At 41.8% G+C, this 24,185-nt stretch overlaps 2 protein-coding genes across 3 annotated transcripts in view; both read left to right on the top strand.

The window, feature by feature from the left end:
* The first annotated feature begins 24 nt into the window (after positions 1-24).
* LOC112224131 (BTB/POZ domain-containing protein KCTD5) lies at positions 25-9,275 on the top strand. Its single transcript, XM_024387457.2, has 6 exons — positions 25-675; positions 969-1,077; positions 3,794-3,885; positions 4,138-4,233; positions 4,390-4,515; positions 5,080-9,275. The coding sequence occupies exons 1-6, from the start codon at positions 322-324 to the stop codon at positions 5,107-5,109; spliced, it is 807 nt and encodes a 268-aa protein (XP_024243225.1). The 5' UTR covers positions 25-321; the 3' UTR covers positions 5,110-9,275.
* Positions 9,276-16,333: 7,058 nt separating this feature from the next.
* Positions 16,334-24,185, top strand: part of LOC112224133 (monocarboxylate transporter 6) — a 36,543-nt gene continuing 28,691 nt past the window's right edge. The window contains exon 1 of one of the 2 annotated variants that reach the window (XM_024387459.2): positions 16,334-16,505. The gene's annotated coding sequence lies outside the window, so the exon portion shown is untranslated. The remainder of the gene's footprint in view (positions 16,506-24,185) is intronic. The other variant, XM_024387458.2, reaches the window with a different exon arrangement.

The following is a 24,185-nucleotide window of genomic DNA, read 5'->3' as shown; positions in this document are numbered from 1 at the left end:
CGACATAGCGGAAGTATACAGTAATGACGTTACAACCCGGAAGGATTGCCCTCTTCTGTTAACGTTTGAATAAACAAGAATGACCCATTTGTTTTAGGAAAAGATTGCAAGCGACGTGTCAAACATATATAGTATATTTCAACTAAGTAATATCGATGTCTTGTTTAGAGTATTTATGTGTGGAAATGATCGAATGTGTGTAGCAACGCCCTAATGCCAGCCACCTTGTTGGGGAAAAAGAGCCCCGTTGTGTTTACAAATCGATAAGCATTATTGTTACCCTGAAGTGTAATAATAGTGGTGTTTTTTGACGAAGAAAATATGGCCGAATTGCATGTTGTGGAGCAGAGTGTTACTGCCACAATAGAACAAACCGAGCACCGAGATGTCCGAGGCTCTGTTCGGCTGGCTGCTTCGCCCACTCTCATGGTTTCACCGCGGAGTAGCTTGCCCACCAGTCCTGGGGTGTCGAGTACTAGTAGAGCGGTGTTTGGGTTCCCAATGAAGAGCAACCTCAGTTCCCCATCGGAGCAAGCCGAGAAGGCAGAATCCCGCTGGGTTTGCCTAAATGTCGGTGGAACCTATTTTGTCACAACCAAACAGACATTGTGCAGGGACCCCAAATCGTTCCTGTACCGATTGTGTCAAGAAGATCCGGATTTGGACTCTGACAAGGTAACATATTCTATAATAATCATTTTTGGCATAACGTTCTATCATCAATCAAGGTGCATCAATGTAGCATTCATAATGCACTGCCGCTCATCATGCACGAGATGACACCCAAACACTTTAAAATGCCTAGTTAAAATGTTAGACAATTGTAACACTCATTAAAGTGTAATGCTCAGCCATTTTACAATAATGCATTATTTTACGTGCATGTGAAGAAGCACCAGAGAAACCTTTATCTGACACTCAAATAGCAGACATATGATTTGCACTTTACACTTTTATAAATATCCTAGGATGAGACGGGTGCTTACCTAATCGACAGGGACCCCACATACTTTGGCCCCATTCTGAATTACCTGCGGCATGGGAAACTGATCATGGACAAGAACCTGGCAGAGGAAGGTAAGACTGTATAAATGGTCCCCAAAGTGTAAACCCCTGTCACACACCATGCTTTATTTAGAAGAAATGGGATTCTGCATGATACAGGCCGTTGCACAATTAGTATCATTTAAACAAAACAAAACAAAAAATCACCTTTTATTTAACCAGGTAAGCTAGTTGAGAACACAAGTTCTCATTTACAACTGCGACCTGCCCAAGATAAAGCAAAGCAGTGCGACACAAACAACAACACAGAGTTACACATGGAATAAACAAGCGTACAGTCAATAACACAATAGAAGAAGAAAAAGGTCTATATACAGTGTGTGCAAATGGCGTGAGGAGGTAAGGCAATAAATAGGCCATAGTAGTGAAGTAATTACAATTTAGAAAATTAACACTGGAGTGATAGATGAGCAGATGGTGATGTGCAAGTAGAAATACTGGTGTGCAAAAGAGCAGAAAAGTAAATAAAAACAATATGGGGATGAGGTAGGTAGAATGGGTGGGCTATTTACAGATGGTCTATGTACAGCTGCAGCGATCAGATAGCTGATGTTTAAAGTTAGTGAGGGAAATATAAGTCTCCAGCTTCAGCGATTTCTTTGGTATTCGTTCCAGTCATTGGCAGCAGAGAACTGGAAGGAAAGGAGGCCAAAGGAGGTGTTGGCTTTGGGGATGACCAATGAGATATACCTGCTGGAGTGCAAGCTACGGGTGGGTGTTGTTATCGTGACCAGTGAGCTGAGATAAAGCGGTGCTTTACCTAGCATAGACTTATAGATGACCTGGAGCCAGTGGGTCTGGCAACGAATATGTAGCGAGGGCCAGTCGACTAGAGCATACAGGTCGCAGTGGTGGGTGGTATAAGGGGCTTTGGTGACAAAACTGATGGCACTGTGATCGACTGCATCCAGTTTGCTGAGCAGTGTGTTGGAAGCTATTTTGTAAATTACATTGTCGAGGATCGGTAGGATAGTCAGTTTTACGAGGGTGTGTTTGGCGGCATGAGTGAAGGAGGCTTTGTTGCGAAATAGGAAGCCTATTCTAGATTTAATTTTGGATTGGAGATGTTTAATATGAGTCTGGAAGGAGAGTTTACAGTCTAGCCAGACACCTAGGTATTTGTAGTTGTCCACATATTCTAGGTCGGAACCGTCCATGGTGGTGATGCTATGCGGGCGGGTGCGGGCAGCGAATGGTTGAAGAGCTTGTATTTGGTTTTACTAGCGTTTAAGAGCAGTTGGAGGCTACAGAAGGAGGGTTGTATGGCATTGAAGCTCGTTTGGAGGTTAGTTAACACAGTGTCCAATGAAGGGCCAGATGTATAGAGGTGGATCAGGGAATCACCCGCAGCAAGAGCGACATTGTTGATATATACAGAGAAAAGAGTCAGCCCTGTGGTACCCCCATAGAGACTGCCAGAGGTCCGGACAACAGTCCCTCCGATTTGACACACTGAACTCTGTCTGAGAAGTAGTTGGTGAACCAGGCGAGGCAGTAATTTGAGAAACCAAGGCTGTTGAGTCTGCCGATAAGAATACGGTGATTGACAGAGTCGAAGGCCTTGGCCAGGTCGATAAAGACTGCTGCACAATACTGTCTTTTTTCAAATGGCGGTTATGATATCGTTTAGTACCTTGAGCGTGGCTGAAGTGCACCCGTGACCAGCTCGAAAACCGGATTGCACAGCGGAGAAGGTAAAATTCGAAATGGTAAAGAAGGTAAAATTCGAAATGGGAATCGAAATGGTCAGTGATCTGTATATTAACTTGGCTTTCGAAGACTTTAGAAAGGCAGGGCAGGATGGATATAGGTCTATTTATTTTATTTTACCTTCATTTAACTAGGCAAGTCAGTTAAGAACAAATTCTTATTTTCAATGAAGGCCTAGGAACAGTGGGTTAACTGCCTGTTCAGGGGCAGAATGACAGATTTGTACCTTGTCAGCTCGGGGATTTGAACTTGCAACCTTCCGGTTACTAGTCCAAAACTCTAACCACTAGGCTACCCTGCCGCCCCAACACTATAACAGTTTGGGTCTAGAGTGTCACCCCCTTTGAAGAGGGGGATGGCAGCTTTCCAATCTTGAGGGATCTCGGACAATATGAAAGAGGTTGAACAGACTGGTAATAGGGGTTGCAACAATGACGGTGGATACTTTTAGAAAGAGAGGGTCCAGATTGTCTAGCCCAGCTGATTTGTATGTTTCCAGGTTTTGCAGCTCTTTCAGAACATCTGCTATCTGGATTTGGGTGAAGGAGAAGCTGGGGAGGCTTCGACAAGTAGCTATGGGGGGGTGCGGAGTTGTTGGCTGGGGTTGGGGGTAGCCAGGAGGAAAGCTTGGCCAGCCGTAGAGAAATGCTTATTGAGATTCTTGATTATCGTGGATTCATCGGTGGTGACAGTGTTTCCTAGCCTCAGTGCAGTGGGCAGCTGGGAGGAGGTGCTCTTATTCTCCATGGACTTTAGTGTCCCAAAACTTTTTGGAGTTAGAGCTACAGGATGCAAATTTCTGTTTGAAAAGGCTAGCCTTTGCTTTCCTGACTGACTACGTGTATTGGTTCATGACTTCCTAGAAAAGTTGCATATCACGGGGACTATTCCATACTAGTGCAGTCCGCCACAGGATGTTTTTGTGCTGGTTGAGGGCAGTCAGGTCAGGAGTGAACCAAGGGCTATATTTGCTCTTAGTTCTACATCATGTGACTAAACTACTGGTTGTATCTCTCAGGTGTCCTTGAGGAGGCGGAGTTCTACAATATTGCATCACTAGTAAGGCTGGTCAAGGAGAGGATACGGGACAACGAGAACAGGACATCTCAGGTATGTCAGGGAAATGCAGACATGATGAATGGAAAGGCCTTGGACCGGGATGGATGACGCCATTGCTGTTGTGAAATAACACATGCTAAACCAAACACTAAAATGTCAGAGGATGAGTGTGTTTACAAGTCTGTTAGTGTGTATATTGACACACTCGCACACATGGCACTGTTCAAAAGCTAAACATTTACTGGCAAGTTAACCCTAATGTGTACAGGTGGCTTTTAATTGTAGTGTCTGTTTTTCTCTCAGGGCCCAGTGAAGCATGTGTACCGGGTGCTGCAGTGCCAAGAGGAGGAACTCACCCAGATGGTGTCCACAATGTCAGATGGCTGGAAGTTTGAGCAGGTGGGCCTAATAGTCCTCATGTCACACTTGTCTTTAAATCCATAGGTCATTGGTGGTAAGTCTGGTTATTTTTGAAATTTCAAACTTTGCCTAAAATTTCATGTGAAGATGACTTTTAAGCTAATTTACAATCCCACTTACCCTTTCCCCTCACAGCTCATAAGCATCGGCTCATCCTATAACTATGGCAACGAGGACCAGGCTGAATTCCTGTGTGTGGTTTCCCGGGAGCTCAACAACTCCACTAACGGCATTGTTATCGAGCCCACTGAGAAGGCCAAGGTGAGATCAGCATTTGAGAGTGTCTGGAACTCATGTGTTGGGCATGAAGTCAGAAGATTCTCGCTTGTAGGTGCAACATCAAAGTTTGTCAGGCGTTTCCAACTTCAAAAGTGGTCTAATGTGTAGATTGAGCTGCATTGTTTCCTTCAAATAAGATCATGAAATTAGCCGGTGCCTAATCTCGGAAACCCAGAACTAAAGTCTTGCATAATTATGTCAGATGCTCGATTAGGTTCTGGGGGCAGATGTGTTAGAAAAAGATATAAGAACGAGGAATGGAAGCAGACCTGTAGCTCCACTCCCCTCTGCAAGTCTATGGGCAAAAAGTACTTCCTAAATTCGAAAGACGCGAACACCTGCGAAACTGATTTGTCCAAATGATCAGTAACGAAAACACCTGAGCCTCGTCGCATCCCACAGTCGGTTGACAAATGCTACGATACCATTTATATTACGTGCGTCTGTCCGTGAGAGATTAGCCAGTGCCTATCTCTTCCATTCATTTTGGATTGAGGTGTATATACTGTTGCTGGATCTAGACTGACACGTTTTCTCTCCCTACAGATCCTCCAGGAGCGAGGTTCACGGATGTAAAGGGACTCCAAGGCCTGAGCTCACCCTTCTCAGCTCATGTGACATTTCCTGACGTCTCCTGCACCACCTCAGCCATGGTTCATATCTTTACCCCTTCCACCACCAGCCCCACTCCCCCTTTCACCTCCCCCTCCTCTGGGTGTGCCTTTCCACAGTGGGGGGGGTTCCCATCCTCTTCGCCTACAGTGCTACAACATAACCCCATTGCCATTTCTTATTCTCAGTTATATTTGTGTGAACATTTTGAGGGATTCTGAAGAGATGACAATAGAGTAGTTATTATTAAATGTAATACCTTTTGTCATAAGTTTGATTTTGAAGATTCCGGTTTTGCCCCTGATCATAGCCCCCCATCTTGTCCATAGTACATCCACACAGAGCTAAATCATTGTCACTGTCCTCATTCAGGTGATCACACAGCTAATGGGGAGCCGTTTCCTTTTCTGTCTGGCTTTGTTGACTCGGTGGAAATCTCCTCAGGACTTTCAAAGGACAAAAAAAGAAAGCCGAAAAATCTACTGACTGTGACCTGCCCCCTTCTACAACCCTGAAGATTCACCTATGGGGTGAGAGGATGCTGTAAGCAACATAGCTCACCCTCTGACCTCCATTCCTAGTCCTTACATCTCCACAGCTGGAGCGCTAAGGCAGTTCATAGTTGCTTGGGAGGCTGAAAGCCGAGAGGTGGGGCTAAGGACAGAGAAGTAAGTCACAGGAATATTCTACAGCTCTCAAATTCAAATCTGGACCTCAAAGCCAGTTCTACTGCTTTTTTTTGTTTTTCTTCCCCTCTAATCATGGACTGATTTTTAACCTGGGACACCAGGTGGGTGCAATTAATAATCAGGTAGAACAGAAAGCCAGCAGTAGTCCGGACCTTGTTGGGTAAAATTTGAACACCCCTGTTCTACAGCATCTCTCTTTTGGTCTTCTTGTGCAGTCAGTCCTGCTCTCACAGCAACTCTTGCCCAATAAGACCATACGATAGTGGGGAGATACAGACCCTTGTCTAACAGAGGCTCCACCCCACCATAGTTCATCAGTGACTTCCACTGCTGAGCATCCATCACACACATTTTCTTTTTGGCTCGGGTCAAAGTCCTTTCTCACCAGGAGGGCACATATTTTCTTACAGCTGTACTAAGGATGTTTCAGTGCAAAAGAAAACGCACAACTTAAAAGACTAAACCACACACACATGTACACAATTGTCAGGCATGTGAGGAATATAAATCTATATATAATGAAATTATATGGAGAAAAAAAATGAATGCAAATTATGTGGTTATTCATTTCTGTTTCATAGTTGTTATATTTGTGTATGGTGAGTTCTATTCCGTTGAGTGAGGAAATATCACTCCTAAACCAATTTCCCTGAGGTGTTTCCCCCAATGACAAAGGTGTACGTTTGTGTATGTAGTGCCTCTGCTATTCATCAATGATTTAAATTATGATCAGCGACCCAGTTTTTCAGCGACACAACTTCTAAGTAGATTTTTGTTACTTTATAACCCTTTCAAATGATCCTTCTTGTAGATATACTATTATGTTCTCTTGCATATCTTAGAATTGTAATTGGAGATTAAAGAGACGGGTTATTGAATAAGCTTTTATTTGACATCGAAAGATGGTATGTGTCCTATACAGTGGTCTTGTGACCCTGTTGGACTTGTATCCATCTGTATGATGCCTCAAAGCCTAGGGCCCCTTTTCCCTCTGGCGTTGTTTCATTTTCATGCCAAATGTCACTCACTCTGCATTTGCCTGTTACACACCTTGGTGTACATTCAGTTAACAGCTTTGCTTAACATTTTGCAGTATTTACTGTGTTAATTCTAGAGTATGCTGAAAGGAATGTTTTAAATGCATACGTTTGGATCTTTTTATAGAGTAGACGTAACCACAGGAACATTGGGTACTGAAAATTCTGCATGGATGTGACTTCAGCTTTCGATTTGTTACATTGGGGGAAAATAAGGAAATTATACCTTGTTTCTCACAGTGTCACATCCCTCTGTGCCATCCAACAGTGATGGGTACCTAGCTTGTCTGGTGTATACCTCTTATTATTCACATATCATTGTCCCAGGAGTAAATCCTGGCATTACCCCATTTGTAATACTGAAAAGTTCAATTTATTCGGTCAATCTGACTGTGTACTTAAAAGAAGTACCCCACAGGTAACCAATATCACATCATTTTTGTTTTACTGGCGTCACAAAATCCATACACCTTTTCCTGTGTATAATGAATATTTGGTGCAATTATGTTATATCAGCATGATTTAAGAATGCGTTCGGCTTAAAACACACAAATAATTACCTGTGCTGTTGTCATGCTCTATGACTGTTTTATCAGACTCTAGAGCTGTGACAATGTTGCTGTGACTTTTATTTCTCCTCTTGGAGTGGATGTTGTGCAATTCTAATACGAAACTGGGACAAAAGTGCAGTAGTGCACAGACTGTGCTGCTAGAAGAATGCCTGACTGTCTGATAGATAGACACCGTCTCCTCTCTGGGCCTTTTTCAAAGCTCCCAGAGGTTGTTCTATTTCCCTTTGTCGTGTCCAGTGTTGTGCCTTTGACCTGTGTTGTGCACAGTTGTTGTTGTCCCGTCCCCCCGTGGTTTATGAGGCTCATATCGGAAATGAAAAGCTACAAGACACAGAGGGACTCGCGTTGAGTGGTCCTCGGTTGGTTCAATCTCCCATTATTAGTCAATGAGAGGAAAAAGCCCCCTGGAATAGACCTTTACGAGTCTATTCTGTCATCAAGACTAAGGCCTGTTTGTTCATGTATAATGCAGATTATCAAACTTAACTCCTTTTCTTTTAATGCCAATACTTTTTAACCAAGCCTCCCGTATTGACCCCTGTAGCTCCTGAACCTTTGCCTGTGTTTGTCGCTGCATTCTTCCGGGTTTTCTTTCCTGAAATGTGTGTAGACTGTAGGTCTGGTTGGCTTTGTAAGTTTATCCCACAACCGAGGTAGAGAAAAGGAGACCGTAGTTGTAATCAAAGCAGTGCCCCAGTATATCTTAGTAAAAACCAGCAGTGCTCTATTCTTTTGGAAAAACGGCGACTGCATAAGCCACGTTTATTTGGCTTTCTCTCTTGAATTGCATGTTTAAGGCAATTTATGCTGTTTATTTTGATGCCATGATAACTATACTGACAGTTGTTTTACTGTATTGTTTGCATTCACTTTTGAAGCACTTATTTTTATGTTCAGTGAACCCAAATGTCTCCTTTTGACATTTATTTGTTTTGTTTATACTTGCAGATTGATTCATCCGATTTTGAAAGGGAACTTTTTATTCGGATAAAAACGATCATTGCAAAAAAAGAAAGTGTTCCCCCATCACTGTACTTTTCAGATATTTGTGCAATTTTAACAAATCTGCAAAAAAATACTCTCATTCTGGCACGTAAAAACATGAGAGCATGCATTGTACTAGAGATTGTTATGTACTGGAATTTGTCTGACCTCTGTGTTAGTGCAAGTGTATTTGGTGCATGGTTGGAGAGCAGAGGGAAGGCATGGCTCTGTGTTAGGTGTAGATTTTTTGTGTGGAACAGTGGGTCTGCAACTAGAAGTATTCTCTAATCATGCTTTGTTTTTATGTTGTTTTTGTATCCTGTCATGTCAATCAAACATGGTTCTAGATTAGAGGATTCAGTAGGCCTAGCTAAAAAAAAATTTTTTTTAAAGAACTAGCTTAAAGTTAAAGTTAACCTCAAATTAACATACACTCTTTGTCAAATGACAACTGAACAAAACTGCATACCCCAACCTTGGATTTAGTATCAACTCAAACTAAAACTCCACATGCAGAATGAAAAGGATCATTTGAATCCTGGCTCATTCTGCCATAGTTAATCTCTAACACCTGCATGCATTTATAAACATACACATTTAGACGTACTGAAAATGTCAACTATTAACAGTTATTTTAACTGTATTAATTTATCAACAGTATTAATGTCAAATGTGATTATTGTCAATGGAGACTGTGGAGAACGAAACAACTTTTTGTCTGATGTCCTTTTTGCTTTTATTTATTTTATATTTTGGAATTTTGTCTACCAATGCAGTTTCTTTATATGTAACATTTTTAACCAAATCCAGTCTGGTTTTTAATCATAAAATGTGTCTGTGTTTTAAAATGTGTGTGTAACTTGTGTTTTGTACAGCTGTCTACTAGCCCCAATGGTTCCGCCAAACCCAACGGTTCGCCAACGTTTACATCGTCTGGCCTTGTGCAATACACTCCTAACCCCCGCGTCCGGTTCGTACATAAAACATCCTCCATTCAGGCGGCAAAGACATTGGTTTCCTCCTTAACTTGATTTAATGGGTGGGCCGGACTTAAAAACCTGGGAAAATATGTGTACTGTCTTAACATCGCTCATTCAATAGCCAACCATGCTCGAAAGTAAAATAGACCTGTAAATATAACAAATATTTTACAGTATGGGTAGGCTACAGTATTGTTGTGCAATAGGAGCCCGATATCATACCTATTTAATTTCAGAGCAGGCCTGGACATGCAGGACAATCCACATTATTTCAAAAGAATGGACAGATTCCACAAGACATCCAATGAAACAACAGCTGACATGTCTGATTGTCCATTTCACCAGCACTGCATAAAATATGATTCCTAGGAGAAAAAGAAAATGAGATTGAATAAATATGGTAGAAGCATATCTTGTAACGAGTGAGTAATGGTGATATCACATGAACCGCTTATGTGTATTGGTGTGAAAGGGAAGAGATGTCTGCAATGGTAAACTTGGTGATAGTTGGTTTTAATATGGCTGGTACATCAACATCTGTGAGTATACATTTGTGTTGGGCTCCGTTTTAAAAGGGAGAAATGAGAGGCTGACACTGGTGTTACCTTCACTGGCAATGGCTGCCTTCTGTGGTAGTCCGTCTCACTGTTGTTTAAAGGCCCTGTCTTAATCGGGGAGGACAGCAGAGAGATTAGAGGGGAAGAGTTCACAGGATGTAACAGCAGAAACTCTCTGTGTGGGCGTTTGGCTCCATTTTAACTAGTTAGGAAAGGGGAGAAATGAGAGGGACAGAGGATTCAGTATATAACAGCTGAAACTGTGTGTTGTGTTACCTTCGCCTGCATGGCTGTCCAGTGCTGTTGCCTGCGTTTGTCAGTCTCACTGTTGTTCATAGGCTCGTTCCTAACTGGGGAAAGAGATGAGAGGGGCAGAGTTCACAGGATGTAACAGCAGAAACGCTTTGTGTGTGCATGAGGAACTGTGACAAAGGAAATAGTAAGTATGACCTAACGGTTACTTGTTATCATGAATCCAACTCAATGAAAGGGGTCATACTTGGAACAGAAACAAACTTGATTGTTGTTAAACATCGTTATTAAGCCCATATATGCGGTATTACTACTAGGCTGTCAACTCAGTCACATGAGTAAGGATTAGCCTATGCACGATTAAACACTGAAGACAACTTCCTCTTTATTAAATATTGATCATCTTTTCTCTCTATCCTAAAATTTTAAAAACGCATCTCATTGGTCCGAACCATGCAAATGGCCTCATTGAAGTGACAACACTACAAAGCTCAGGTGTTATGGAGCGCTCCACACAAGGCTCCGTTCCAGATGAAAAAGTAAAAAGCTGACCCCCTGGAAAATGTAGGACACGGAGTATAGGAGGGGTTATACTATAACTCAATAAAAGGGGTAATTTGGAGTTAAGGGAAACAGTGGCCATGTAAGCATTTTTTGTCTGAAAACACAGAAGAAATTTGTATATTAAACACTGAAAACACACCTATACATCACAAGAAAGTATGTAAACCTATACTTGATGTGAAGTTTATCGTTCATCTTCTCCCTCAGTGCTGCTCAGATGAATTTGGGGGGTATATCTGGAAACTTGTTTTGCACAGTTCCTAGAAATCCAAATCGGGTCAAAAGTCTAACATTTTATGAGTTAATATATGGGTTTTGCCACTGGAAATCACTTTCTAGTGCTGCATTAGGATCTAAATGTTTCCTATACCAATTATCAGTTTGACTTTTCCCTCATCAAGGGCCAGCTTTGCTGAAGTCCCTTTATTGGCATTTCCAATTTTTACAGATGATCTATGGGTAGCAATCACCTGTCTCCCAAACACAGCCACAGCCAGCTCTTTAACCATGGTTGTGCTTGGAGGTGCCACCTAAGTGGTTGGGCAGTGACCTGAGAGGGTAGAGGCTGGGGCACAGCTTCAAGTTTTAGAAGCAAGGCTACTCATGAGATTGAAAAACAGATAAAAAATAAACCTCTTTTCAATTCGATCATGAAAGGAGTGAGAGACAGACAGAAGAGAGAGACATTCAGATGATTCCTTAATAACAACACAAACATGCCTATAGCAATTACATACCTCTCTGCAGAGACAATGTTCAGGGTAATATCCTAATATCCTCTTCCTCCTCTTCCTTAGCCTTATTTTCCCTTTCTGTGATCTTCTCCATTAGGAGAAGATCCCTTGTCCCGTCAGCAACCTAATCAGTCAAAAGTTTAACTTGAGAAAATAGAAGCTCCTAGATATTGAGAGAGCAATTGAATTATTACATTTAAGTATCTGCATAAGGATAAAAACTCTTGGGCCTACCTTTCTCGTCTTCTTTGCTGGATTGGTTTCAGTGCTGAGGAGAGTGTATGAGTGCCCGGTCGGTGTCGGCATTTTGCGTTTGGCTTCCTTGTCCTTCCTTTGACTCTTAGGTGCTTAGTTTGAGTAATTTCCTCATCAATTTGTCTTTGTGCTCTATAAAAGTGGGAGTTGATAGACAGCAACAATTAGGCAAACATTACTTAAGCATTGCGATAATATAAGAGACACCAGTTTAACATATCCATGCAAACATTAGCGACAGACATAGGACAACCAGCCAGACAGACATGTGAGAGAGAACCGATGTCACATAAGTTACAGACAGAGTGAAACCTACCACTTGTTTCAATCACTTTGGAAGGAGAACTCTCGTCCTCCCACACAACATCCACTATTTCCCACAGGTGGAACTCTGCTTTGAGCATTTTGTTGTGAGGTACAATATCAAATTTGTGTGGCTCCTCCTGCCACTCTATTAGCATGGAGTAATCATTACAAAGGGGAGCAGTAGGTAGCCTGGCGGGTAGGAGCATTGGGCCAGTAACCGAAAGATTGCTGGATCAAATCCCTGAGCTGACCATGTAAAAATTCTGCCCCTGATCAAGGCAGTTAACCCATTGTTCCCCGGGTTCCGATGACATGGATGTCAATTAAGGCAGCCCTCTGCACCTCTCTGCTTCTGCTTAACTTAACTGTATACACATTTTTTTTTACATTGTATTTATTTATTTATTCAGAGTGTATATCAATGAGGGTGTTTCTTAAACTGGCAGCATGATATATAAATGCATTATTACATTGACTGAACTGTGGGCCTACTGAAACCATTATCAATTGTGTTGGTATCTATCAAATAAAAAAAGCATATACTATATTTATTGCATTTGAACATTGTAATTTATTACATTTCCCATCTGCTGAGTTTAAATGTCTGAATTTGCATTATATTTCAAAAGTCTATTTTCTCTGTTGTTACAACATACTGTATCTCAAATCCTGTAGGAATATCAAAATCCTGCAGTTTTTGGTTCTGCAAGATTGCTGCAGGAATGTACTTGGCCCTGCAGGTATTGCCATATCATGTATGAATATCAAAATCCTGCAGGGTGATACCTGCAGGAATGTTCATGAATGAATGTTCATGTTTGTGCAGACATTTTTGCATGAGAAGTCATACTCACGCAGGAGTCCTTTTCCTGCAGGATTTTGTCACCTGCACAATCCATCACAAAAGGTTGAATTCCTGCAGGATTCCTGTAGGACTTTTTTGTAAGGGGCCAGTGTTTTTGTAACTTGTTATATTTTTATGCAAATAAAAAAAATGCGGCATGCATTTTCAGAAAGAGTCACTGCAAAATATTAAAATATTTTGCCCACACCTCAATAGAAATGTGGCCAACATTCCAAATCATACAGGAAATAAGGGTGTTTTTGTTACCAAAAAAAGTGAACTGTTTGATAAAAGTTAGATAACTCCCAATAATATACTGCACGCAAATCCTATAATCTCCCATTACATCTGAATTTAGTGTGAAATGTACACATGGTTGATAAATGAAGCCCCTGGACTCTATGTTATCACCTGAACTCTGGTGAAGTTGTGGTCCAAATTGTTGAGAACTAGGGTTCACCTCTATGGAGGACCAAACCTGCCATAATTAGAAATAAATTATTCTGTTAATAAATCCACATATACAGTACATTTGGAAAGTATTCAGACCCCTTGACTTATTCAACATTTTGTTAAGTTACAGCCTTATTCTAAAATTGATTACATTGTTTTTTTCCCTCATCAATCTACACACAATACCCCATAATGACAAAGCAAAAACAGGTTTAGATTTTTTTGTGCAAATGTATTACAAATAAAAAAACAGATATCAAATTCACATAAGTATTCAGACCCTTTACTCAGTACTTTGTTGAAGCACCTTTGGCAGCGATTACAGCCACGAGTCTTCTTGGGTATGATGCTACAAGCTTGGCAAACCTGTATTCGGTGAGTTTCTCCCATTCTTCTCTGCAAATCCTCTCAAGCTCTTTCATGTTGGATGGGGAGTGTCACTGCAAAGCTATTTTCAAGTCTCTCCAGAGATGTTTGATTGGGTTCAAGTCCTGGCTCTGGCTGGGACACTCAAGGACATTCAGAGACTTCTCCCGAAGCCACTCCTGCATTGTCTTGTTGTGTGCTTAGGGTCATTGTCATGTTGGAAGGTGAAACTTCGTTCCCAGTCTGAGGTCCTGAGTGCTCTGGAGCAGGTTTTCATCAAGGATCTCTCTGTACTTTGCTCCGTTCATCTTTCCCTCGATCCTGTCTAGACCCGCCTTCCCTGCCGCTGAAAGACATCCCCACAGCATGATGCTGCCACCACCATGCTTCACTGTACGGATGGTGCCAGGTTTCCTCCAGACATGACACTTGGCATTCAGGCCAAAGATTTCCATGTTGGTTTCATCAGACAAGAGAATCTTGTTTCTCATGGTCTGAGAGTCTTTTAGGTGCCTTTTGGCAAATTCCAAGTGGGCTGTCATGTGCCTTTTACTGAGGAGTGGCTTCCGTCTGGCCACTCTACCATAAAGGCCTAATTGGTGGAGTGCTGCAGAGATGGGTGTCCTTCTGGAAGGTTCTCCCAACTCCACAGAGGAACTCTGGAGCTCTGTCAGAGTGATCATCGGATTCTTGGTCACCTCCCTGACCCTTCTCCCCTGATTGCTCAGTTTGGCCAGGCGGCCAGCTCTAGGAAGAGTCTTGGTGGTTCAAAACTTCTTCCATTTAAGAATGATGGAGGTCACTGTGTTCTTGGGGATATTCAATGCTGCAGACATTTGTTGGTACCCTTCCCCAAATCTGTGCCTCAATTACAATCCTGTCTCAGAGCTCTATGAACAATTCCTTCGCCCTCATGGCTTGGTTTTTGCTCTGACATATACTGTCAACTGTGGGACCTTATAGAGACAGGTGTGTGCCTTTCCAAATCATTGTAGGATGTCATTGTACATAAGAATTTGTTCTTAACTGACTTGATTGTTTTAAATAAAGGTTGAAAAAAAGCTAATAAAAATCAATTCCAATCAATTGAATTTACCACAGGTTGACTCCAAGTTGTAGAAACATCTCAAGTATGATCAATGGAAACATGATGCACCAGAGCTCAGTTTCGAGTGTCATAGCAAAGGGTCTGAATAGTTATGTAAATAAGGTTTTTCAGTTTTCACTTTGTCAATATGTGTGTAGATTGATGAGGAAAACAATTGATTTAATCCATTTTAGAATAAGGCTGTAACGTTAAAATTTTTTTTGAAAAAGTAAAGGGGTCTGAATACTTTCCAAATGCACTCTAAATAGAAACATTTATAAATCAATAAATGCACACATAAATAAATGAAATACAAAAATAGTGACCAAAGTTCATTCCTTTTTCTCCACATATTTGTATGTATTAAATGATTGATCTTTGTATCGTCTAAATATTCACACTTTCATTTATTTATATATTCATTTATATATTTCATTCATTTATATAATTGTCAATCAAACGTCTGTGGGTGGACACCATTGGTTGATCAATGTCACTGTGCAACGTCTTGCTTTTGCCTGGCTCAGATGGTCCAAAAAGAGAGATGTACAACCCGTAGATAGCTACATTAGCCCAGTTTTTCTGGCAAGTATGGCTGCAATCAGGCGAGCGCTAGCCAGAGACTTCACAGTGCTGTCTAACACAAACAACGCCTCTACAGATTACCTGTTTTTCGGTGTGGAGGCATGCATCAAAAACTTGTGTCATCTAGCTGCTACAAGGGACACAGAGGTGAACCCATACATGTTTTACAATTTGGAGGAAGTTGCCTAACGACTTCACCAGAGTTCAGGTGATAACAGAGACTCCTGGTGCAAGCACAACATAGACAATTGGCCTCTGGGTCACCATAATCACAGTTTTTCAACTGGTCATTCAGTACAGCAATGTTCCAAAACTGAACGCACCCCAGGCAAATGCGCCGTGCATTGATCAACCAATGGTGTGTTAGATACCACGCACATACGTTTGTTAGACACCCCTTCATTAACATATTGGAGGAAGAAATACAGAAATAATATAAATGAATAAAATGAAAGTGGGATTAATTATTTAAATAAGTATGTATCTATGTATGTTTGCATCATTTATCCATGTATCAATTAATATTTTTTATGCGTGCATTTATTTATGTATATGTATTTATTCATATATTTGTTTATTTATGTGTGCATTTATTCAATTTTTTCTAATTATGGCAGGTTTGATCCCTCATAGAAGCGGCTTGTACAGTAATGCCAAATCGGATAAACTGTGCTGGCCATTCCTGAGCATGTAATGTAACCATATACTGGTAAATATGACTGCTAGTTCAGCTCAGAGAAAATAAACCTTCCATCATACAAGGAAGTACGCCTCACATTGCAATTTCTTTGACCATTCTATTTTTAAAAAATGTCATAATCAAGCAGATTTTTCTACCCCTCATGTCCACGACAGATTGGTCTGGATTGACAGTACCAACGGACCAAAATATGACTATTCGTAATGCAATCTGTGAGGAACATAACCGCATCAAGGCTCTTACATCCTGTCTCCTCCCACCCCACCGAGAACGCGATATTGTTACTCCAAGGCAGAGGCTAGGAGTTCCAGCTGGTTTGTGTATGATGTGGTAGAAAGGCTAAAAATGGTCGAAGCGAAGTAATGGCCGTCAGTAATAATACTTAACCTCAAAAGGTAAGAAACTTGCGTTATGGGTGGCTTGCCAACGTGTTTATGTGTAAGGTAAACAAGCCTTTCTAGCCGACCTTAATTTGCTGAGCAATGTGACAGTCAACTGAAAAACAATAGGCTAATTGTGTTGCTTTCCTATTATGTCAGTGTTTTTATTATGAGACTGGACGTAAATTAAACTAAATGTAACCTATGTATTTTTTGACGGGAAGTAGGCTATTTGAGCCAAGAAGATCATCTTCAACAATAATAACAGACAGTAGGGCAGGCAAACTGTTTTCTCACCGCCGTAGATCCTAGTCGACGAGTTGTGTTCTCGAGTGCTGTTGCTGTACATTGATTCAAAATAGCCGCTCTGTAATTTGGTGTTCGCATGCGGTCAATGGTTTGGATGGATCGAAGTCTAGGTCTTACTTGACCCTTGATTTTGATCTCCTACAGTTAAGATTCATAATATCAAATAGATTGATATTGGCATGCCACGTGGATATGCTACTAGAGTGCCAAACGGACCAGAAAACCAATTGCTACTGGAAATTGAATAAGGATGATGATGTCGCACATGCCCAAATTGGACCATGGCACCACAGTCTTTGAAGATTAGCCAACAACTCACACATTTCAGTTTTAGAATGGGATAAATGACAGCTGAGTTACATGCTTCTCATCCTGTTATGAATGTGCGCCTAAATGCAAATGATATGCAATGTTTGGAAATATTTAAGGCTAATTGCGCACAGTCGCAATGTGAATTTGTGCCACTAAACAAAGATTACATCCATAAATCTTCACTGGAAAAGGTCTTGCACAGTAGGCCATTCATTCGAATTTGTAGACTTTCTCAAGCACATGCAAATATGTGCCATATATCCTACTCCCTTCCCCCTTCATGAACAGTCAACAACAGGGGAATTCTTTGGGATTATAATCAAATCAAAATTGATTTGTTGCATACACATGGTTAGCAGATGTTAATGCGAGTGTAGCGAAATGCTTGTGCTTCTAGTTCTGACAGTGCAGTAACATCTAACAAGTAATCTAACAGTTCCCCAACAACTACCTAATACACACAAATCTAAAGGGGTGAATGAGAATATGTACATATGGATGAGCGGCATAGGCATGTGCAGTAGATTGTATAAAATACAGTATATACATAATGTAAGATATGTAAACATTATTAAAGTGACTAGTGATACATTTATTAAAGTGGCCAGTGATTGGGTCTCAATCTATGCAGCAGCCTGTCTGAGTTAGTGATTGCTATTTAGCAGTCTGATGGCCTCTAGCTTTGATGTACCTGTACTGACATCACCTTTTGGATGATAGCTGTGTGAACAGGCAGTGGCTCGGTTGGTTGTTGTCCTTGATGGCCTTCCTGTGACATCGGGTGCTGTAGGTGTGGAGGGCAGGCAGTTTTCCCCTGTAATGTGTTGTGCAGACCGCACCACCCTCTGGAGAGCCTTGCGGTTGAGAGCGGTGCAGTTGCCGTGATACAGCCTGACAGGATGCTCTCGATTGTGTATCTTTATTTTTTTACCGTTATTTAACTAGGCAAGTCAGTTCAGAACAAATTCTTATTTTCCATGACAGCCTAGGAACAGTGGGTTAACTGCCTTGTTCAGGGGCAGAACAACAGATTTTTACCTTGTCAGCTTGGGGATTTGATCTTGCAACCTTTCTGTTACTAGTCCAACGCTCTAACCATAGGCTACATGCCGCCCCATCTGTAAAAGTTGGTAAGGGTTTTGGGTCACAAGCCAAATTTCTTCAGCCTCCCGAGGTTGAAGAAGTGCTGCTGCGCCTTCTTCCCCACACTGTCTGTGTGGGTGGACCATTTCAGTTTGTCTGTGATGTGTACGCAGAGGAACTTAATTCTTTCCACCTTCTCCACTGCTGTCCCCTTGATGTGGATAGGGGGGTGCTCCGCCTGCTGTTTCCTGAAGTCCACAATCATCTCCTTTTGTTTTGTTGACGTTGAGTGAGAGGTTGTTTTCTTGACACCACACTCCGAGTGCCCTCACCTCTTCCCTGTAGACTGTCTCGTCGTTGTTGGTAATCAAGCCTACTACTGTTGTGTCGTCTGCAAACTTGAGGATTTAGTTGAAGGCGTGCATGGCCACGCAGTCGTGGGTGAACAGGGAATACGGGAGGGGGCTGAGCATGCACCCTTTTTGGGGCCCAGTGTTGTTTCCTACCTTCACCACCTATGGGTGGCCCATCAGAAAGTCCAGGACCCAATTGCACAGGGTGGGGTTGAGACCCAGGGCCTCCAGCTTGATTATGAACTTGGAGGGTACTATGGTGTTGAATGCTGAGCTATAGTCAATGAACAGCATTCTTACATAGGGCAGTGTGATGGTGATTGCATTGTCTGTGGACCTGTTGGGATGGTATGCAAACTGAAGTGGGTCTAGAGTGGCCAGTAAAGTGGAGGTGATATGATCCTTGACTAGTCTCTCAAAGCACTTCATGATGACAGAAGTGAGTGCTACGGGGCGGTAGTCATTTAGTTCAGTTATCTTTGCCTTCTTGGGTACAGGAACAATGGTGGACATCTTAAAGCATGTGGGGACAGCGGACTGGGATAGGGAACGATTGAATATGTCCATAAACACACCAGCCAGCTGGTCTACTCATGCTCTGAGGACGCGGCTAGGGATGCCGTCTGGGACAGCAGCCTTGCGAGGGTTAACACGTTCAAATGTTTTAATCACATCGGCCACGGAGAAGGGGGGGGGGCAGTGCAGTCCTTGTTAGCGAGCCACGACGGGGGCACTGTATTATCCTCAAAGCGGGCAAAGAAGGTGTTTAGTTTGTCTGGAAGTGTGCCATTAATTTTTTGTTCAAATCCACAGCTACGATAAATGCAGCCTCAGGATATATATAGTTTCCAGTTTACATAGAGTCCAGTGAAGTTCCTTGAGGGCCATCTTGGTATCTGCTTGAGGGGGAATGTATACAGCTGTGACGATAACTGACGAGATTTCTCTTGGGAGGAAATATGGCCGGCATTTGATTGTAAGGAATTCTAGGTCGGGTGAGCAGAAGGACTTGAGTTCCTGTATGTTGTTAATGATTAACGACTCATGGTGTAATCATAAGCATACACCCCCGCCCATCCTCTTCCCAGAGAGGTGTTTATTTCTGTCGGTGCGATGCATGGAGAAGCCTGCTGGCTGAACCGATCCCGACAACATATCCCGAGAGAGCCATGTTTCTGTGAAACAGAGAATGTTACAATCTCTGTTTCTGTGAAACAGAGAATGTTACAATCTCTGATGTCTCTCTGGAAGGCAACCGTTGCTCGAATTTCGTCTACCTTGTTATCAAGAGACTGGACATTGGCGAGTAGTATAGTCGGAAGAGGTGGGCAATGTGCACGTCTATGGAGCCTGACAAGGCCGCTCCGTCTGCTCCTTCTGCGGTGCTGTTGTTTTGGGTCGGCTTCTAGGATTAGATCCATTGGGTGGTGCTCCAAACAGAGGATTCGCTTTGGGAAAGTCGTATTCCTGGTCGTAATGATGGTAAGTTGATGTCGCTCTCATATCCAATTGGTCTTCTCGGCTGTATGTCATAAGACTTAAGATTTCCTGGTGTAACAATGTAAGAAATAATACATTTAAAAAAACAATACTGCATAGTTTCCTAAGGACTCGAAGCGAGGCGACCATCTCTGTCGGCGCCATGTTGCTCGCCATCCTGTAATGATGACAGCATTAAGTGAGTTTGTATTTTAGATTTGTGGTTGCAATTACGATTTGCAAATGTGTAATCTTAATTTCGCAAGCTTGATGTGTGAATAAATGTAACAACTATCGCAAACTTGTGACTTGACACTTGAACACATTTTATAAAATTGGCAAGGATCATTTATTTTCAGAATTATAAAAGTTCCATTTATGACCATGAATATTCTGCTGTGAACACACTTGCAGATTTTGAATCTACGCGTTCTCAGATTTCTGTCGATACTGTCACACACCCAGAGATTCGTACATTTATAGACAGTGTTTCGCAAGGAAAAAATTGGGGGCAGGACCTTCGACACCTGACCAATCAGTTCCCTCTTTCAAAAACAATATTATTGGCTGTCTTGTTCCATCAACCAAACCGCATGCAACAACAAGAGCTGACCAGGACGACCCGATGGAGGAAGATGGCAGGCGCTCGACCGTAGGTGAGTTCTGGAAAGTTTGCTTTCACAGTTTGTATGAAGTGATGTTATCACCTTCGTATATGATCATGTGTGTAACCTTAGTTATAATGTTCATAATAATATATAATGTTCATCCCTATAGTTAGATACATCCCCCAAGTTCATCCATTGGCTCGTCAGCTCCCGTTAGCTAACTAGCTAGTTATTTGTCATTAACAAGTTAGATTATCTTTAGCCAGATCCTACCCCACCACAGTGGTAATTTACGTCAGCTAAATTGTGGCTTTAGCTAGTTAGCTATATGTTTTCAAAATGTCACGTATGAATAAAAGATGGCTAATTGGTGAGTCTGATTTGTCATCCCTAGATGATACCAGATCTAGCTAATATTCATGTTTGAATGCAGTAACTTTTACAGGAGAATTATGCAAACATAGTGTTGCCCACAGTCTTCTATCTCTCATTCTAGAGCATAGAACCCTGAGTTAAATGTCATTGTTCATCATTTTTTCATCAATGTATTAAAAATGGACATCTTAATTACATAAGTATTCAGATCCTTTGCTCTGAGACTTGAAATTCAGCTCAGGTGCATCCTGTTTCCATTGATCATCCTTGAGCTGTTTCTAAAACTTGATTGGAGTCAACCTGTGGTCCAATCTTTTTAATGTACATGATTTGGAAAGGCACACAGTTGTCAGAGCAAAAACGATGCCATGAGGTCAAAGGAATTGTCTGTAGAACTCCGAGACGGGATTGTGTCGGCACAGATCTGGGGAAGGGTACCAAAATATTCTGCAGCATTGAAGGTCTCCAAAAACACCGTGGCCTCCATCATTCTTCAATGGAAGAAGTTTGGAACCACCAAGACTCTTCCTAGAGCTGGCGGCATGGCAAAACAGAGCAATTTTGGGAGAAGGGCCTTGGTCAGAGAGGTGACCAAGAACCCAATGGTCACTCTGACCGAGCTCCAGAGTTCCTCTGTGGAGATTGTTGTCCTTCTCGAAGATTCTCCCATCTCTGCAGCACTCCACCAATGAGGCCTTTATGGTAGAGTGGCCAGACGGAAGCCACTCCTCAGAATAAGGCACATGACAGCCCACTTGGAGTTTGTCAAAAGGCACCTAAAGACTCTCACATCATGAGAAACCAGATTCTCTTGACTGATGAAACCAAGATTTTGGCCTGAACGTCAAGTGTCACATCTGGAGGAAACCTGGCACCATTCTTACAGTGAAGCATGGTGGTGGCAGCATCATGCTGTGGGTATGTTTTTTTAGCGGCAGGGCCTGGGAGACTAGTCAGGATCGAGGGAAAGATGAACGGAGCGAAGTACAGTGAGATCCTTGATGAAAACCTGCTCCAGAGCACTCAGGACCTCAGACCTGGATGAAGTTTCACCTTCCAACAGCACAATGATGTCCTTGAGTGGCCGGATTTGAACCCGATCGAACATTCTATAGAAAGACCTAAAAATAGCTGTGCAGAGACACTCCCCTTCCAACCTGACTGAGCTTGAGAGGATCTGCAGAGAAGAATGTCAGAAACTCCCCAAATACAGGTGTGCCAAGTTTGTAGGCTGTAATCGCTGCCAAAGGTGCTTCAACAAAGTACTGAGTAAAGGGTCTGAATATTTATGTAAATGTGATTTTTTTTTTTAGTTTGAATAGGTGTGCAACTAAAAAAATATTATGGGGTATTGTGTGGAGATTTGTATTTATTTAATCCATTTTAGAATAAGGCTGTAACGTAACTGTGGAAAAAGTCAAGGGGTCTGAATACTTTCCGAATGCACTGGTTACCTGTACATGGGTCTTGCATTATCCAAGGATGATCTATTATCCTTTACTGATGATCATTGATTATCCCGATCTCAAAGAGCTGTAATATTACATTTATTTTACTTAACCTTGGCACTTTAGTCTCAGATTCACATTCTTCCCCTGCACCTTTTTTTAAACGCATGAATTATTTCCCTATGGTTTGTCTTTTTTATTTTTCCAGAATGGAAGACCGACAGGTCATCCTCCGAGGGCAGCTTCAGGAGGATGTTACTCCAGGAGCAAGAAAAAGCTCTAAGTTTCACCATGGACATTCGTGGCAGTGTTTAGGACAGAGAAAAGTTGATAATCTGCTTTTACAAGTCCCATAAAGTCGATTGCGCTAGCACCCTTTGCTGCGTATTAGAAGGTAGACTGCAACGTGTCATTTGCATGTATTTTTTGGACTCGTCAGTTCTGCAATGTCTGACAAACTGTTTGAACCTATTTCAAAACGTACTTGTGTTATAGGGGATGCTGCCTTCGGAGACTGGGTCAGTCAAGACTTCATAAGTTTCGCTGTGCATACGTTGCAAACAGGCTTCCACATGAACTGTGGTATGTTGATCAATTATATTATTTTAGGCTATAGTTCTCTTGAAAGGACAAATCCGCACACTGCTAGTTTTATTTTACAACATTTTACGTGTCTGCCTCTGGTGAAGGCCAATAGGCTGACACGTAAGCTTTAATAAAGTGATACTAGCAAGATCAGTGTGTGGGTTTCTCATTTCTTTCCAGATCTCATTGTTATCGGCAACAGGATTGCTCAGGTGTGTGGGCCTTTTTGAATTTTGAGCCTATAGTTTTCGCACATGGTGACACTGAGCTTCAAACCGATCATTCATGTAACAATAAACACTGCATTGATCATTTGAAAAGAATGTCTTCCTGAGTGCAGGTACATCAGCATTTCTGGAGATACGTGACACATCTGATTATGTTGAGTAACGGAAAACGATTGAGCTTGTATGTATTACAATAAAGATGTAGTGATATCAGCAGGATGGATGTATTAGCTATACAAATTGAAGTGACAAATAAGTCACTTTTGACATGTGCTGCTGAGCTGTCTGATGACAAAGGCTGTAATCTGGTGTTTGGCTGACATGTGGGACATCCCTGAGGTCACAGCCGAGAACAGCAAATGGCTATTCTACCGTCTACTACAGCATGTGTTAATCAACCTTTTCCAGAGATCGTTATCTGAACAATAGTGACCGTTACCCTAGCTTAGTTTTTCAATTTAGTTATGTATCCCTTATTCCTGCTTTTATTTCAGTTTTGTGACATTGGATTATGTTTGAAATGTCTAATCGTGTGTCTGTTTTGCAGGTCCTGGGAAGAACCATTTGACAAATGAAACATTTGCGACGTGGATGTGGTTCCACTCATGTTCCCCGGCGTGGCAGATGTTGTGTGCAGGATGAGGGATGGGTCGAGTAATATAACCTCTTTCAAATACGTAGACCGAGCTATGTATGCAAGGACTGGCCATCCATATCAAAATTATAGTTTTAACCATGTTTTGAGGCAATATAGTGTTTGTTTACATTACTTTGTAGTGTTTGTTTACATTACTTTGTTTACAAGAATTGGAATAAAACAAGTTTATTTTGATTTCTGACGGTGTAAGAGTTGAATTAATGAGGCGTTTATAGTTAGTCTTCAAGAATCCATGGGTACCAAAAATCATTAATTTGC

Source organism: Oncorhynchus tshawytscha, linkage group LG25 (assembly GCF_018296145.1).
Source record: "Oncorhynchus tshawytscha isolate Ot180627B linkage group LG25, Otsh_v2.0, whole genome shotgun sequence".
NCBI classification, from domain to species: domain Eukaryota; kingdom Metazoa; phylum Chordata; class Actinopteri; order Salmoniformes; family Salmonidae; genus Oncorhynchus; species Oncorhynchus tshawytscha.
This window is presented reverse-complemented; position numbering and strand designations above follow the sequence as displayed.

Bases quoted from the DNA above. Each gene is read 5' to 3' on its own strand.
- LOC112224131 (XM_024387457.2), top strand. From the start codon at position 322: ATGGCCGAATTGCATGTTGTGGAGCAGAGTGTTACTGCCACAATAGAA. The intron at 676-968 runs GTAACATATTCT...TAAATATCCTAG, and splicing joins CGGATTTGGACTCTGACAAG to GATGAGACGGGTGCTTACCT. The intron at 4,234-4,389 runs GTGGGCCTAATA...TTCCCCTCACAG, and splicing joins ATGGCTGGAAGTTTGAGCAG to CTCATAAGCATCGGCTCATC.